We start from the raw sequence: 18,232 nt of genomic DNA, 5'->3' as shown, positions 1-18,232 counted from the left end.
GATCAGTAGACTCTAGAAGACTTAGAAGTTTCTAAGTGTTGATTTCCTAGAGTGATTAAGGTGTGATCAGTATACTCTGGAAGACTTAGAGTGTTTCTAAGTGGTTAACCATTGTAATCAAGATTGATTAGTGGATTAAATCCTCAGTTGAGGTAAATCACTCTAAGGGGGTGGACTGGAGTAGTTTCGTTAACAATGAACCAAGATACAAATATTGTGTTCATTGTTTTTATCTTAAGAGTTTTTAAAGTCACACTTATTCAAATCCCCCCTTTCTAAGTGTTTTTCTATCCTTCACAATTGATCATGGTGTGCTGATGCCTATACAGAATAATACCAACAAAAATACAGAGGTACATGGTTACACTAATTCAAATTTCAGTAAAGATCAAGACGAGAAGAATAATAATGCAAGCTACATATTCATGATATGAGGTGTTCCAATCTCTTGGAGTTCAAGGAAGCATAACATTGTAGCTTTGTTATCATGTGATGCTGAGTACGTGGTTGCATCATATGCAACATGTCAAAAAATATGGACAAAGATGTTAGCAAAGCTCAAAATCACGGAATCTAAGAAAATGAAGCTGTTTATAGATAACAAGTCAACTATCGACTTACCCAATTATCCTATGTGTCATGGTCAAGGTAAACATATAGAGAGGAGATATCATTTTCTTAAGGATCAAGTAAATAAAAGAAAGTTTGAACATGAGCATTGCAAGTCCGAACGACAGCTAGCCGATATACTCGCCAAACCCCTAAAGAAAGTCAGGTTTGATGGGATGGAGAGAAGCACCAGGATAAGAAGTCTTAAAACATGAATTATGAGTTGTGTTAGAAGATGTAATTCATGATTTCATGAAGGAGTTTGTGTTCAACAAAGTTCTGCAGCCTAGTCGAAGTAGCTAGAGTCAGCTGTATTCGATATAATCGAATATAACATATAATTGTTAGGCCGAAATATAACTTTGTATGTTTTGCGTCTGGGCCTTGGTTACCTATTAATAGGCATTATGTTGAAATTCAACATAGTTTTCACAACTGTAACAACAACTTCTTTTGATAAAATCAATTTTCAATATAGTTTTCTCTCTTCTCTCTTTTCTTTTTCTCTTCTTTTTGAAACCCTAATTGTTCCAACAAAGATTTAGAATAAATCAATAAACCTACTTATAGAGCCAATATAATATTTTTCATATATAATCGCGTTGACTTATGAATTTAATGAATCAAACTATACATAATTCAAGTTCATTAAACTTACTTAACAATCTTATGCTATATTAGGATTAGCTTCTAGTTTTGTAACCGTGAGTCTGCAACATTTTCCAATACACTTGCACTGTGAATTTGTGAAACTACAAATTGAAGCTTCTGACCAAACGCACGTCTGACACTTTTCCATTGCGTTTCCAAACAAGCTTTTAGTTTTTTTCTTCTTCTCATATTTATTTCATTTAGTTCATTTAACAATTTATTGTGGAATTGAATTCTAAACTTTGTTCGAGTTATTCGGATTCATTGTTAATTTAAAGGGTTAAATATACAAAACCCCCCTGTAATATAGGCGAAATTCGCTTTTCCCCCCTGTAAATATTTTTTTTTCGAACAGCCCCTTGAGATATAAAAATACTATGTCTTTTGCCCCCTAAGTGTAAAGTTTACCCCCTGTAATATTTTTTTGTTTGATTTGCCCCCCAGATTTGGTGTTTAAATTACACGCTTAGGAGGGTAATCCAAACAAAAAAAATATTACAGGGGGAAACGAAAAAAAAAATATTACTAAGGGGGTAAAGCGAATTTCGCCCATATTACAGGGGTGAAAAGTAGTATTAACCCTAATTTAAAAAACAAAATCATTTCCTAGATAATATGTAATAGTACTATATATTTTTATGGACACAATAAAAGATTAATACTAGATGGTAGCATAACAACAAACCTCAATATCGATGAACCGAAAGCGCAAACGCGTTCATTAAAAAAGAAAACAATAAACAGAGATAGCACGAGAGTCCACGTGCAAGGGGAAGAAAGAATCAAAATTCCAAATAACAAAACTATGGCAAAAGACAATGAAGGCGATGCTTAGTGTCGAAAGCAAGAAAACCTTCTGCAGTAGATGAGCCCAGCCCCTTCCATTATTCACACTAGGCTTTTTTTCAGTACTTTTCTTTTCTGTTTCATTCTATCCCCCACCCACTCACTCACTCATCATCAATAATCTCTTCCAGAATGTAACAAATTTTCATTCCAACGCATAACGCACTCTTCTCCTACTACTTCATTTCAACTCATTTGATTTGATTTAATTAATTTATTGTTTGTTTACCATTAATATTTAATATTATAAATAAAAATATTAATGATATGATGATGAATCGAAGATGAAATTATTTGGTATCTCCTCCCATTCTACTCTGTTCAGAGGGGGAGAAAAGATGGCATTTCAGCGGCGGCGCCACCACTTCTACCAACGCTTCCGTCTTATGATTCCGATGATTTCTGCCGTCGCTGCCGCTCTACTCTTTCTCTTCGCTGTGCTTTCTTTCCTAGCTCCTTCTCCCATCGAATCCGATCAAATGCACCGGAGACGCCACTACACCGCGGTAATTTCACTCACTCTCTTAGCATTCACTCTATCCAGTAATTGATCGTGAATCCGTCGCTATTTTGTGTTTTTGGTTTCTTATGTGTGGAATTGATGTACAGTTTAACGGTAAAGCGAATGATGCGATTGGAAAACCTGTGTTCCACGTTCCGGTTAGGGCTTTCTCTTGCTTCTGTTTGTGTTTGATGTAGATTCTGCGATTTTGTTATTGGATCTTGATTTCTTGGTTTTGTGTTTTTGTTTCGATTTAATAATTGTAACGATCAGAAAGATGGAGGAAAGATGAGTCACGATGTGTGGAGTTCTAGAAATTCGGAGCACTTCTATGGCTGCAGCAATGCCAGCAGCAAGTTTCCAAGTGCGTAAACATTTGTTGGTTCAGTAATCGAGTGATGTGATGTTAAACTTTTTCGTTTGAAACTTGATTTGGTTATGTGTATATGTATGAAAATGACATAACTATGCTTTTCCAATGGCAGAAGCTCATGTGACTACGAGGCCTAATCGGTATTTGTTGATTGCAACTAGTGGAGGCTTGAATCAACAAAGAACTGGGGTATTTCTCTGGAGTACTGTCATTCTCATTAATACTGCTATAGTCAAGCATGGCTTCCATATCTGGATTTATTTTCTTTTATATAGTATGTTCTGAATAAATTTGTTAAATGTGAAATGAACTCAAAAAGGATATGCTTCCTCAATCAGATTTGCCTTAGATTTTAAGGTTGTCAAATGAAATTAACTTGCCCATGCTGTAGTAAGTAATGTGGCATTTGATGAGAAAACGGACTAAACTTGTTGGACTCGGAGTTGTATATTAATTAAATAATCACGGAGCATTAGTTATTGGCACATTTTTCTCCAATCTGTTGCTTATGGATGTCTTAAAACTTGTTGAGAATCCTATTTGTCTATTGCTTTCCTCTGTGAAAGAGATGCATCCCTTATGTTTTTAGATCCTATCTGTTTGGCTTTAAGAAAAAGTATCGGTTAATTGTTTGCCGCAAAATCTGGAGTATTGAAACCAGTGAATCTTTTCTGCTTTACATTTTGAGGATCGTACACTACTGTATTTAATGACTGATGTTGGTGCTGCTTATTATTTGCAAACTATTTGAGTACTCGACTATCATTGTCAATCATTTTGTTTCTGCAAATGGCAGATTACAGATGCTGTTGTTGTTGCGCGAATTTTGAATGCTACTCTGGTTGTTCCAAAATTGGATCAACGATCTTACTGGAAAGATTCTAGGTCAGTTGCAGAAAGGATATATTGTAATTTGGCTTAGTTGTATTGAAGTGTATCAATCTCAGTGTTTTATGTAAGTTTGTGATACAATGTCATACTTTACCTTTTGCAGTAACTTCTCAGAGATCTTCGATGTTAATTGGTTTACCTCATATTTATCAAATGATGTCAAAATTATCAAGCAACTCCCAAGTATTACTAAGGGTAGGAAAGCATTATCTGCATACAACATGCGTGTTCCCAGGAAATGTAACGAGAGATGTTACATAAATCGTATACTGCCTGTACTCGTGAAAAAGCGTGTAAGTTTTTCATTTCATAGAAGTGCTACTGGAACTTAATGTGTTGTATAACTAATTAGATTCTCCCTGTTAAGTAGGAGGTGCCTTCATCTATCAGTTTGATTGTTATTTATTGCTTGGAAGATATATAATAGTAGCAGGAAGTTTTAACTGCTTTTATATTAAGGACTAGAGTCCAAATCATTACGAATAGATGTTACAGTAAGCGTATTTTAGATGCATTTACATAATGAATTTTTCAGGTTTTTTTCAGTAGGCTACCATTGAATTTTAACCCCGATGTGTGGTGCCTGAAGTGCCTTTTCTATTTGCCAAGGGATATTATAATTGAACTATTTGCAAGATCCAGATCCTTATTTTTTCTCGATGATTTGCCTGAATATTTTGAAGATTGTTTTGATTCATGCTAGCCATTCTATGACTGATAACGCCTGCCGTATGATCATTAAATATTCAAACCTAGTACCTAAATTTAACCCACTTTGAAGTTTTGTTTCTACAAATTGGCCGATTTTGGTTATCAAAATAGGACGCTTTGTATCCTTGATACTGCAAGAGTTGTAGGAAAACTTTGGAAGTAATGAAAGCTCTAGTCTCTACCAACTTTCTTTTTTAGCTTAAACAAGTAATCAATGCTTTAAATTCTGACCAATTTATCCAGTGAGATTAATAAATCAATAACTATTTGAACATTTGATTATGAGGAAAGATATTTAATGTTGTTGCTCCATTTATATGGCAGGCTGTTCAACTCAACAAGTTTGACTACAGGCTTGCAAACAGGTTGGATACTGAGTATCAGAAGTTGAGATGCAGAGTTAATTACCAAGCTCTAAGATTTACTGATCCAATACAAGAAATGGGTGAAAAATTGGTCAAGCGGGTGAGGATGAGAAAGAAGCATTACATTGCATTGCATTTGAGGTAGTCTGTTTGACTTTGCTTCTTGTTGTCTGTTTGTCTTGGCTGTCCTGTTTAATTTACTTGCCCGGGTAATCTTATCAATCAGATTCATCAATTTGTTAACCACTAAAACTATAATATAAGAATCCATATATGTCGATCATTGTCGTTGATAAGAATTTGCTCGTATACAAATGCATGTCAAAACTGGGTTCAGTTCTTGCTTTTATACTGGTATCCTCGTTACATTTGCTTGTTATCCATTCTTTTTTGCACAAACATGAAACACTTGAATGTTCAGTTTCGGGGAGGACCGCAATTTTATTTAACATCGTTTACAAGTAATATAATTCATATTTGATAAGGTGGACATACATGACACCTTTGACGCCCTTATGTTGAAACTTTTTGTCTAGTTAGGGAACTATTAGGTGGCTGAAACTAAATCAGTCTATTGAAGTTATGGGAGTTTCGATAAAATTAGGGGAGAAAATATTTAGTAAAACTCTGAATATTATTATTAATAACTTGAGACTGACTTGTGATCTTTATGCTAGATTGAGTAGTGCATTGTGTTCCATATACCGTAAATTTGTACTTGGTTATTTCCAGCTTTTATTGCAGTGAATATAAATAGAATGATCATATCTAGTGAAACAGAATTATAAAGGTTCAAAATGAGTAAAAACAAATTTACAGTATATGGCACACAATGCACTACTAAAGTTTCAATACAGATTACTACTCCAAGTTAAGTTAGAGTCCCTTGCCTCGTTTCTATTTTAACACACAAATATACACCAGCATGTATTATTATAATAATACACTGACATGCATTAGTCTACTGTTAATTCGCACACAGTAAATTAGTAAGTAATGCAAAATATAGGAAAAATAAAAACTAAACAAAGATCCCCCCTTGAACGTGATGGTAGGTGAGCCAAGGAATAGTATAGACCAAGTCTGTCTCTGAGGGTGAGAAGTCTTTGAATAGAGAAACATTGGTTAAAATATCAGCCAGCTGGTCTTTTGCAGGGATGCCACCGTCACAAGAGCCTTGTTAAGAACTTTCTATCTTGCAAAAAGATATCAAGCTCCACATGCTTTGTTTTAGCGTATAAATAGATATAAAATAGAACTGAGTTAATGTCATGGTGCTGAGATTGTCACATAAGATATGAGAAATAACAATAGACACTTTCAATTCATTTAATAGGGGGTTTATCCATAGAATTTCTGCTCCTGTTGTTGCCAGAATCCTCAACTCAACCTCTGCACTCGATATAGCCACCCGTGGTTGTTTCTTAGACCACGAAGAAACCTATTTATGGCCTTACATTGCACAAGACAAGACCTATATCACCTGGGCCAGCTTCCCAACCTGCATCACAGTAGACTTTTATGGCTACTTGTTTTACCCGGAACAGAAGGTTTAAGATGAAGACCATGATTATCAGTGCCTCATAAATATAAGAAATCTATGTACCACTTTCTAATGATTCTCTGGAGGCCGAGACAGAAATTGATACTATACCCTCCAATCGTTGTAGTAGAAATAGCTTTAGCTTTTTGGGACATTTGTGCTTTAGCCAACAACTATTGAATATATCTGGCTTGAAAAAGGATTAAGGAGCCATCCTTTAGCCTCTTCACTTCAATCCTCATAAAATAGTCAAGTCTCCCAAGATGTTTGAGAACAAATTTAAAATTCAATTTAGTAATTAACTGCTGGATAAGATCAATAGAACTCTTTGTTACAATAATTCATCCACATAATCGAGCACAAAAAGAGAGTGCTGCTGACTGCCATCTACAGTAAAGAGTAAAAGGTCACGTTTGCTTGATTTAAAACCAAAGCTCAGTGGCTAATAATGATTTTGAAGAATTACTTTTGGCCCAAAAAAAAAAATTCAAAATTCAGCAGTGCAGATCCAAGTCTTTCAAATCAGTCCTTGGGAGCCCATTTCAGTTCACTGGGAGCTTAATTCAACTCATATACAAAGATATTAGTTATCATGAGTTTGAATGTAAACCTCGTCATCTAGTTTAAATCGACATTTATTTAAATCCCGTTGATGGATATGCTATCCATTAGTGAGAGCTGAAGTGTGTATTGTTCTGGTTGTAACTTCTTTCGCCATAGGATATAGTGTTTCAGTGTAGTTTAAGGTAGGTTGTTGATGAAACTAACAATTAACAGTGCTGAAACTTTGCAAAGCTTGTTGAGCTGGATAGGAAACCATTCTATTCTCATACAAAGGGTCACCAAAGTAAGGATGAGAACCATTGTTTAGAGGCGACAAAGGTATTTTCTGAGATATAAAGGAAGGAGATGGAGCATAATGATACGGTGCATGCCAGGTATTCTGGCATGGTTGAAATGACAGTGGAAAACCTGAGAATTGCTGCGAATGTGTGTTGATAGTTACAAACGGTAGCATCATGACTGGAGCATTGTCAGATCTGACAAATAACAGAGTAGTGACTGCATTATGGCCTCCATAACATAACCACAGAAGTGGCTGCTGTGACCACAGGGAGGCGACTATATGGAGGTTGAGAAGGGATTGAAGATGTAAAATTCTAGTTCTGATGAAGGCAGCTCAGTTTATGACGCAGATGGGTGTGATTCTTTAAGTTGCTTTGATGAATAGCTAGAGGATTGGAGACCGGATATTGTGATGTACTAATTGCTGGCTGGTGTAACGGCGTTAGGGTGAGGTTGATGAACAACACATTGGAGAGAAATGCCATTTTCTACTTCTAAAATGGCAAGAAGCGTTTGGGTGAGGTTGATAAACTACTTTCCTGCACAAGAAGCTTTGAATTAACTTTGCAAAATGGCAACATGTCAAATGTCTGCAAGTTTGCAGAGATAAAGGGATCATACTCCTCCGGTAAGCCTCCGGTCACTACTACTATTAGTCGATGAGATGATTGCGATCACCAATTGACAATAAAGACTCAAAGCCAACATGATTCATGCGAGATATTTATAAATACTTTTATTTTCCATAAAAAATTATGGACTTGTTCCCAAATCTGCTATACATGAATGCATTCGAAGGAATGAAGACAAAAAGTTTAAAAGTCCGAGAAATTAGCGATGTAGTTTGAAGAAGGAATTGTGAGATTGACAAGGAATGTTGCAGGTTCTGGTAATGAACAACATCTTCCACCTTCTGCTTCGTTTCCATAAATTTATTCTAATCCATTTCCGTAAAGATTTGGTCCGAATTTGTGGTTGGAGCTAAGGACAGAACCCGACACTCCAGTAAAGAGAACAGATTACTTGGAGAAACCATGAGTAACGAGGATAGATCATGCTCATGATACCAATACCGAGAAAATAAAGGTAAGTGAGAAAAATTAAGAAAACAAAGAAGAGAGTCTGAATGATCATTGTAGTATTGCAGAATGGTGTATCTCTTTATTTATAGAGAGCAGAAGCACAGCACTGCTAGATTTAGCAGTAACTGCAAATTTCTGTTAGAAACTAACTCAACAGTTAATAGATTAATAGAAAATAAATTTGTTCAACCTGCTGCACTATTGCACACAGTAAATAAGTAATTGACATATAAGCAAAATATAAGCTACTTTAACATATAGAAGCTTTTATACTGGATCACACTTTTAAGCAAAATATAAAATAAATATGAATAATTGAAACTTTGAAGACCATGCAGAGCCCTCTAATCTAACTTAATATTTTGTTTCTGTGATTCCAAGACCGACAGGCATTTTTAAAATGCTCATATGCCAGATATTTGTAGCATAGCCTCTAGTACGCCGGTGATTGTTAGATCTGTTTTGAGAGCTGGAGCAATTTCATCTGTCTTTTCTGAGCTTATGTGAGTATTTAGGAGGCTAACGCTCTTTCGCAGTGAACTCCTCCTCCCTTGGGATAAATTGATTTCTTAAGCTGCTTATGGTGTTCATCTAGTGTTTATTTCACTGGACATTCTCTAAGATTGAGTAGAGCTGCTAATTTCTCTGGTTGCATGTTTATGCGTTACAGATGTGTGTATAAAGCTGTAAACTTCAGTTGAACTAAATGAAGTTAAGAATAAAAATTATATTAGGCATAGCTGAATTTTGAGCAAAACAATAAAACATATTCGAAAAACTCTTCCCACATTAACTCTGAGACCTTTATATTTAGACTAGGTCCATATCACAGACTGCACTTGGTCCTGTTGATTTTATTTAGAATCCAATCAATGGTTTCTACACTTGGTCCTGTTGATTTTTTTTTAGAATCCTAACAATGGTTTCTACATTTGCATAGATCCTATTAGGTAGAATAAGAATTGAGTAATTTCTAAATTTGACCCACTTTTTCTGCTACAGATTTGAACCTGATATGCTTGCATTTTCTGGATGTGACTATGGTGGAGGAGAGAAGGAGCAGAAAGAACTGAGCACAATAAGGAGGAGATGGAAAACACTACATGTAAGGCTCGCATGTTAAATTTTACTACTATTAAGAGATAATGAAACCTATTCGCTATTTGACAATATTTTTGTTTTATTTTTTATAATGACACGGTTCATATAAACCTAATTGGGTTTTTCATTAAATGAATATCAGCAATGGCTTTTAACATTTTAATTGTCTTTAAACCTGCTTGTTGCAAGATGCCTAAATAGGCATTATTTGATAGAGTATATTTCATCCGACTATGTTTGCATGAGAAAACTGATTAACAAAGAGAGTATGACTATCAATATACAGAAAAGCAACCCTGATAGGGCCAGGAGGCAGGGGAGATGCCCGTTAACCCCAGAAGAAGTTGGTCTAATGCTAAGAGCATTGGGATATGGTTCTGATGTTCATATTTATGTTGCATCTGGAGAAGTATATGGAGGGGAAAAAACATTGGCACCTCTCAAAGCATTATTTCCTAATTACCATTCAAAAGAAACCATTACTACCAAGGAAGAACTAGAACCATTTTCTTCGTTTTCTTCTCGCATGGCTGCACTTGATTTTATTGTTTGTGATGAAAGCGATGTGTTTGTCACCAATAACAATGGTAACATGGCTAAAATATTAGCTGGACGAAGGTATGCTCTACTCCATTTGCATGTTTATTTTCACTTTCTGTTGGTCACTAATAGAGCTACACTTGCTAATTTTCTTTCTGTTCATTTTCTTATAGGAGATACTTTGGGCACAAACCAACCATTCGCCCTAATGCTAAAAAACTCTACAGATTATTCTTGAACAGAAGTAATTTGACTTGGGATGTTTTTGCTTCTAGTGTCCGTACTTTCCAGAAAGGATTCATGGGTGAGCCAAAAGAGCTTAGACCTGGTAGAGGCGGGTTTCATGAAAATCCATCTACATGCATATGTGAAGATTCTGTGGCCAAAGCGGCCAAAAATTCTGGACCTAGAAAATTTTCAAACAAGAAAGCGAGTGAAGTGGATGTTGATGATAATGATAATGATGATGATGATAACGATAATGATAATGATGATGATGACCAGAATGATCTTACAGATAAAGATATGTTCAATGAAACAATGTCAGACTATGAAACTCTGAACTTTGAGGATCCAGAGTTGGAGGAAATTATATCAGACTAGTGAAGCTGCAGTATTCAGCGGTGGCAGATATATCTGCTGACTCTTTTTCTCATAACTTCTTAAGCAGCAGCTGCTTGTTTGAAAGTTGCTAATAAAGCCTACATACCGGAAACAGAAAAAAAAAACATATTTTTCAATACAGGCTGAGCTGAACTTGAAGTGGCTAGTATGAAGACATCTTGAAAATTTAATCATAGGAACAATTTGTGCATTTTTAAGAGCATCATGGCCTCGATTTGATGCTGAATTTTGTTGGTGTTTGGACTTATAAATATCTGGAAAGAGGGGTTGATCAGAGTTGAGTGTTGAGTGGAATGGAATGACCGCCGTTCGACTTTTAGCTGCATACATCATTGAGTTTGTTAGGAAGTAGGAAAATCTGTATATTTTCGTTGAGAATTTGTTGGACATATACTTTCGTGCATATCTATTTTGACATTGACACTGTCAATTTACTTACAGAAGCAACAGGATACCAACTTAAGTTTTTGCGCCTGAAGTAAACATAGTTGTGGTCCGTTAACCTGGTAGGTATAGTTTTTTTTTTTGTTGACAAATACTGGTAGGTATAATTCTTTTGTTAAATCAAATAATTTCTTATATAAATTTAGTTAAAATTGGTAAGTAAATTTTACTAATCTAAGTGTGTGTCTATTTGGTTAGAGCAGTTGACAAAGCAGCTATATTTGAAGAGATTATTCACTAGACTATCTATGGTCCGTGTTTATCATAGTATTAAGGAAATAGGAACACCAGATCTGAAAGTGCAGCCAGATAAGTGGTTAGATGGAATTGTTAAAAAGCCAGATAAGTGGTTAGATGGAATTGTTAAAAAAAATTCTGCGAGCCCAACTTCTCATGTCTAGAACTTTTGGATAGGGATAATTCGTGTACCAGAAAGATGGATTTAAGTAAATAGAAAAATAATGAGAATATCATTAAGATGGGAAAGAATGAATAAAATGATTAATCTACAATATATATCTTTCACAAATGGAGTTCCTCTTAATGACATGATCACTCTAAAAATTAAACAAAATAGACGATGGTGCTTGTAAGTCAGATTTTCACTGTGACGAGGGCACATCATCTGGAGGGTCATCTGCTTGTGGCAATGGTGGTGAACCGAAGTCTAAACTGGGGAAGACACCAGGTGGTCTCTCCAGGGGCTCAATCGAAAGCAGCTGGCTTGAATCACCCACGACATCCGCCCATCCATAATGAGGTTCAGCCCTTCATAAGAGAGACAAACTCAAAATGAATATAAGCAATATGGATATAGAGTAAACTTGACTATACTAAAACTTCATTCCTAATATAAATAAAAGTTATTTACAGTGAAAATTTTCTCTACGATAAACTAAACAAGTCTTAGTGAAATTTTTCCTCTACAACTTCAATGCCATCATTAATTTAGGACTTAAAATAAAGTTTCAAATACCCACCTACGGCTGTGGGTCGTCCTCCAAATAATCATTTAGGGATATTTCATCTTTTATGTCATAGATCATGGGATTCAAAACTAAATGTTAGACATACTAGGAATCATAGATAAAAAAGATATTATGCCTTTTTTTAGAAGCACCATGTGGGAACGGCTAAGTTAGCACCCGAGTAGGGATTAGTCTCACTAGAGAGTCCCACCCGTGGCCTAGAAAAATAGGTAAATAGAGAGATAAAATGCAGTAGAGAATATCCTTACTCATAATAAGTTTCTTCATCTACAACTATGTCCCAGCTCTCACCGGTTGTGCTGTTTCCATACTTATGGACTTTCCTGTTACAAGCAAAATCCGAGCCATTTAGCAGGTGTAACAGAGAAGTAACATTTTTAGGAAATCATTTTGCGAAAGTGGTAAAAGAAACTGAGACATTGTATATATATATATATATATATATATATATATATATATATATATATATATATATATATATATATATATATATATATATATATATATATATATATATATATATATATATATTCAATAATCCGAGTCTCTTTTGCGCTCATCATCCACACAAATAAATCAACTAGTTATTTTATGGAAGCTTTGATTCTATACCCATTTCCAAAGTGCTCTTCACCCCAAGTTCTTGACCAACCTGCCAAAAGGATAAAAATTGCATTGAATTAAAAAAAATGGTTATGTTAGAGCGAGAACCATGTAACAAGCATATGGTGGGGGGAGATGGACACGGCAGCCACTGACATAGACTTATAGGAGAAAGTCCAGAAAGTCCCAGGTTAGTGGACCTTGGAACAAAGACAAGTTCAACTTTTTAGAATCATGAGATACATGAATAATACCTTAAGGGTTGTTTGATATGTGTTTGATATTTTAAAAATGTTTTAAAAACAATATAATTTTATATGCGAATGTATTATTTAATTTTTAGACTTTTTTAGAATATCGAACACATATCAAAAATAGATATAGCCCTCCAAAACCCTCCCCTCCAAAATCTTTCAAAAACTAACTCGCAATCACTCTAAGAAAAGTTACAAGTAATGCATCTCTAAGAAAAGCTACAAGTATTGCATCCTATATTTTATTACATCAATGGGAAGGTTCGAGCTTTTAATGAAATGAAACCCCCAAGACTACATTGGGTGCACTCTGACAACAACTAATGGAACAAACAGCCACAGCTTTTGGTTACAGCACGGGAATAACCAAATATGAAATGAATGTGAAAGACTACTTTATAAGTAATAATATAAAAATATAGTAAATATAACATACGTTCACTGCTTGGAGATACATGCCAAGTTTCCCCATGACGCGAACCTATGCCTTTAAAGAATCGCTCCTCCCACTTGTCTCCCCATTTTGTTCCAAGTTCAGTTTCAGCCCATTTATCTGTCCTGAAGAAGTGTAAGCAAGGAAAAGAAAGCACGGAGAAGATAAAATTCAGGACTAGAACAAAAATGAACCCTTCATGGTTAAAAATTATGATAAACTTCCAAATAATCTACTTGTATCCAATGAAATCAACAGAAAAATAAAACTTTTAAGAGACAAAAACAAAGAGAGAACAAGTGTGGCAAACTAAAAATAAAAAGAGAAAACAGAACTGAGGTTCAGGTGCAGGAAAGAAAATTATGATTCAAGTTCAACCAACACCTGTAAGCCTAGTACCGCTGAAATAAACATAAATCAAATAAGATTGTTCGATAAAATTTCACAAAATCCACTGCTGAGCTGTAAGTTATTCATCCATATGAGGCTCACCTATAAGCGTATGGATAATCGTTGCTACAAGAAATTAATCAACTAAGCTATAATACATACCATTTGAGAACAGATCCTCTTCCATCATAATGCTCTCCCCACTTTTCCCACCATGATTGTTCATTCAGTCTACCATACTTATGTGCCCCCTTTTCAGTCCAACCTTTAGCATCATATTTTTCCCACCTAAGTTAAACAGAGTCATAAATTCTAAATGCATTTTGTTCCATTAATAATGTATAGAGAAGCCAACTTTTGTTTTGTAAGATACATCAACTTACCATTTTTCATACCACCCAGCATTTTCAGTTCCTGATTTTGCTTGTTTTTGTGCACTCCTCTCTATTCTTGCTATGTTACTGTAAATTGAAACAAGAAAGTTGTGTAAGTAATTCACAGGGTTTACTTATTCGAATCAAGCAGAGAAATAAAAGCTATGACCTCCATTCATCTTGATGAAGATTTTCTTGCCATGTTTCCCACCAAGAATCCCCCTCGGAATTTCTGCCAGATTTCTCTACACCTGAAAGAACTTACAAAATTAATCACAATCACTCACAGGCTAGGTTGTTCAAGAGTTTGAGAAATCTCAACATAACAACTCTGCTACTCAGTGTTTCTTCAATAAATTACACTATTAGATGATAATGGTAGTTGATTCAGACAATGGTTTAACAAAGCTTAGATGATAAAACGTAAAACAGGGGCAGAGTTAAAATAAACTTTGAACTTTGAAGGACATTCTAGTAGCATAATCTGCTTATCAACTGTCAGGCAGATTAGGATAGTGCATGACATTTCAGCTCAGTTATCCCATAACTTAGTGGGAAGATTTTTAAGTATCACACTTTATTCATTTAGTTAGTGGCTATGCTACAGTCATATCATAGTAATTGATTCATTGCACTCGACATAAATTTTATGACTGTCTGTAGATATTAAAGAGTTGCAGATATTAGTAGGTCATATGAAGGAACACGTTTTATATGTGCACATAATAATCATAGTACAATCGAATGACATCTTTATGCGTACATATACATGTTATAAAAATTCAGATGTTGCAATAAATCTACTGAATTATGCTAAATGTATAAGCAGCATGTTTGAGCAAGGGTCCAGAAGTAAGTTTAAACACCTCAAACTATCTTTTTCGATAAAATAAAACAATCATGTACTTCTACCCAGAAGTAATTTTAGACTGGCCCCAGACGAACTAAGAATGCGTAAGAACTTTCAGTGATGTCTCTATATCAAGTGTAAAGTAACATACCTAGCTCCTTATATCCAGTCCAGTCGCTCTTCTCCCACCACTGTCAATTAGATCAATAAAGGCAATTAAATGAATCCACCCGGGGTGTGATATTGATAGGGGTCCTGAATACTGTCAATCTATCACATTAAAATAAATCCACCTAGGAAGGCATTTGACGGGGTTATAAAAAACCAACCTAACATGCTACGAATCATATCTAATTTAATTCAGGTACAAAAAAAGTGTTAAAGTAATGAGCTTAAAACATATGAAAATATAACTAATGTCATGTCAATGGAATTATTAACTCCTTAGTTTGCTCAAAAATAAGACGTGATAATGCATGCAACTCAGCATTGCAATAACTAGCCTGATGAATTATACAACAAATTGGAAAACAAATCAAAGGTTTCTAAAAAACACTCCTTTTCATTATTAACCTTCAAATTATCATAAAACTATATTCAGATTATCCAATATCCACAAATAGATCAGAGCCGAGAAAAAAATAACAATTGAAATTACATAAATTACATGAAAAGCGAAAATTTTAATCAAGAGCCACTCCAAGAGTTAAAGTTGAACTTCAAGAATGCAGTGTTCAATATTTTCAAGGTGGGTATGTGAGTAGACACCATTATCCTCTCCTTATTACATGCATACTGGGTATACTAAGACATTATCTAAGCTACTGCAGCGTTTAATCGAATTGATGAGAAAATGATCTAAAGCTATTGGAGCAAAAACATAAAGTTCTCAGTTGTAAGTTTTTATCATTACTACTTTGATAATTTTCCCACAATATTTCTTGACAAAAAGTACTGTGAATCATTTATCAACAGAAAGTCGGCGTCAAAATCTTTACAATCTACAATTTGGTAATTAATATCACTCATCTCTATTTGCTACAGAAGTCCACTTCTTCATTATAGGCTTATAGTACAGTGATGCCTTTAAGCAAACGAGGATCATTGGCAGTTGTCAACCAAGGTTATATTTGTTGACTAATCAAAGTAAGATAGAAGAAATAAGATAGCTCTAATTAAAAAATTACTTTAACATACACTGTTTCTGTAGATTTATTCTCACCTTTTATTAACAAAAAACTACATCCAAACATTAAAAGTATAAATACCGTTTCTTTCCATTCTGATGAGCCATCATGAGATTGACCACCCATTCTTGTCCATCTACATCTATATCCATTTTCACCGAGCTCTTCCCCATTTTCTCTGTACCAGGTACTCCCATCTTCATTAGTCCCGGACTCCTTAACATTTTCATTTAACAGGCTGATGCCCCAGTCCTTCTCATTTGCTATACCAGTGTCTGTTTAGGAACCAGGGAACACAAACATACGTAATATTCAACATTCCAGGATTGACTAGTAGAAAACATGTAAGATAACCTCCATCAACGTATGGAGCAAATAAAAGGTGATAAACTACCTCTTTTGGGCGGGGTGTCTCGTGACTGTGGACCAGAATTTCTTGGGGTGCAACGAGGAGAAAACTTTTCCTGCTTCAAAAGGGACCTGTGGCCATCATGGCATAAAGCATATTAATAATTGAGAAAAAGTTGCAGCTAAAATAGTACGGTATATTGTAAAAAATATAAAGAAAAAACAATTGATATTCATGACATAACATTTTCCACAAACAAAGGAACATCCTTCGTTTTCTGAAGTAAACTGTGAAGAGTCGGTAAAATGCATATATAGAAAGTAAAAAAACAAGGAACAGTAAGCTTTAGTCCTTCCATGCTCTAGAATCTAGTTCAGAACATTCCAGCACCATGACAACGGAAACACACACCGACACTCTCACCTCGACACCATTAATAATTTGAAAAAAATGAAAAAATTAAACGTAATCACAAATGTGGTGTTAGTTTCGGACACAAACACATATTAATTCTTACATACTAAACCACTATGAATAAAACAAATTAATCTCTTATCAAGTGTGTACAGACTAGAGATCTAAGATCACACGAAAACCACACATTCATACGATTATTTCATTTTGACTGCTAAAACCGTTTTCATTTTCCATCATCATGGAGAATTCACACAAGATGCAAAGTTCACCTAATTACAATAACGAATTTGAGCAAAGTAAACACAAAATTGATTTTAACAATATACATACGGTGGAGAAGCGAACGGCATTGCAGCTGGAGTAGCTCGAGTTCTAACTCTATGAACGTGAGGGTTTTTCTTCGGATCGAATCTCCGCTCCTCAATTTTCTCAGGTCCACTCGTTTTACGAATCGGAGCAACCGAATCAGAACAACAGCATCGAAATTCGAGATTACCGAGTCGAACTCGTTCAGCATCGGAAAACATCTTTCTCCGCTTCCTCCGGCATAGCTCCGGGAAGTAATTGTTAGGTAATAGAGCAACATTGAGTCGCGTTGCTCGGAGCTTGAAATCGAACTGCGTCGTTGAGAAGCCTCTAGAACTCCCCGCCATTAATGCAGAATCAGTAACATTGACGAATTGAGTGTAATGCAGTGAATGTGTAACTGCAAATCGTTCTCCTCTGTAACCGTGTAACCGTTTTCGGTTAGAGTATAATAGTGGTGAGGGTAAAATTGGAATTTAATGAGGGAATGTTTTGAAGCATTTGATTTTGATCTGAGAGTGTGAAAGTGGAAGTGGAAATGAGGAAGAAAGGGGAAAGAAGAGTGAGAGCGATGAGATCAGATCCGAGCATGGCTGCGAATCCCGAGATTTGTTCAGTGTATACATATACATGTGAGCAAATGGGTCCCACTACATTTTCTGTCCCTTGTTCTTATTCCACTTTCCTCGTGCCACGTGTCATTTCTTCACGCGCCATCGCTATCTTTGTTGGATGAAAAGGTGAGAAACACCATATCCCTGTTCTATTTCTTTTATTAATTTTTAATTCATTATTTTAATTTAATTTTAATTAATATATCTTTATAAATTCAAAATTGATGCTCTTTTGAAAAAATCTAAATCTTAAAACACAATTAATACTATTTCAGAAAAAAAACGTCAATTTGGTATTCTTTTAATATTCTTCTATCTATAAGAATTTTTTAAAGATG

The 18,232-nt window shown here is 35.1% G+C and overlaps 2 protein-coding genes across 2 annotated transcripts; one reads left to right on the top strand and one right to left on the bottom strand.

The window, feature by feature from the left end:
* The first annotated feature begins 1,966 nt into the window (after positions 1 to 1,966).
* LOC131660310 (O-fucosyltransferase 16-like) lies at positions 1,967 to 11,147 on the top strand. The gene is made up of 10 exons (XM_058929526.1): positions 1,967 to 2,612; positions 2,716 to 2,766; positions 2,882 to 2,972; positions 3,094 to 3,170; positions 3,778 to 3,866; positions 3,976 to 4,165; positions 4,908 to 5,089; positions 9,422 to 9,524; positions 9,807 to 10,138; positions 10,234 to 11,147. The coding sequence occupies exons 1-10, from the start codon at positions 2,391 to 2,393 to the stop codon at positions 10,661 to 10,663; spliced, it is 1,767 nt and encodes a 588-aa protein (XP_058785509.1). The 5' UTR covers positions 1,967 to 2,390; the 3' UTR covers positions 10,664 to 11,147.
* A 454-nt stretch (positions 11,148 to 11,601) lies between these two features.
* LOC131660311 (protein EARLY STARVATION 1, chloroplastic-like) lies at positions 11,602 to 17,895 on the bottom strand. Its single transcript, XM_058929529.1, has 11 exons — positions 17,305 to 17,895; positions 16,603 to 16,688; positions 16,290 to 16,483; positions 15,173 to 15,212; positions 14,341 to 14,422; positions 14,181 to 14,258; positions 13,960 to 14,085; positions 13,411 to 13,532; positions 12,730 to 12,769; positions 12,366 to 12,440; positions 11,602 to 11,896 (listed from the first exon to the last, which is right to left on the bottom strand). Exons 1-11 carry the CDS (start codon positions 17,625 to 17,627, stop codon positions 11,731 to 11,733), a joined length of 1,332 nt encoding a protein of 443 aa, XP_058785512.1. The 5' UTR covers positions 17,628 to 17,895; the 3' UTR covers positions 11,602 to 11,730.
* Between the last annotated feature and the right edge of the window lie 337 nt (positions 17,896 to 18,232).

This window comes from Vicia villosa, linkage group LG3, assembly GCF_029867415.1.
Source record: "Vicia villosa cultivar HV-30 ecotype Madison, WI linkage group LG3, Vvil1.0, whole genome shotgun sequence".
Lineage (NCBI taxonomy): Eukaryota > Viridiplantae > Streptophyta > Magnoliopsida > Fabales > Fabaceae > Vicia > Vicia villosa.
Note: the sequence above shows the minus strand (reverse complement) of the source record. Positions and strands in the feature narration are given on the sequence as shown.

Bases quoted from the DNA above. Each gene is read 5' to 3' on its own strand.
- LOC131660310 (XM_058929526.1), top strand. From the start codon at position 2,391: ATGAAATTATTTGGTATCTCCTCCCATTCTACTCTGTTCAGAGGGGGA. The intron at 3,867-3,975 runs GTCAGTTGCAGA...TACCTTTTGCAG, and splicing joins TCTTACTGGAAAGATTCTAG to TAACTTCTCAGAGATCTTCG. The intron at 9,525-9,806 runs GTAAGGCTCGCA...ATCAATATACAG, and splicing joins GGAGATGGAAAACACTACAT to AAAAGCAACCCTGATAGGGC.
- LOC131660311 (XM_058929529.1), bottom strand. From the start codon at position 17,627: ATGGCGGGGAGTTCTAGAGGCTTCTCAACGACGCAGTTCGATTTCAAG. The intron at 14,423-15,172 runs GTATGTTACTTT...AAGTTCTTTCAG, and splicing joins GACTGGATATAAGGAGCTAG to GTGTAGAGAAATCTGGCAGA. The intron at 11,897-12,365 runs GTAAGGATATTC...TCTCTTATGAAG, and splicing joins GATGAAGAAACTTATTATGA to GGCTGAACCTCATTATGGAT.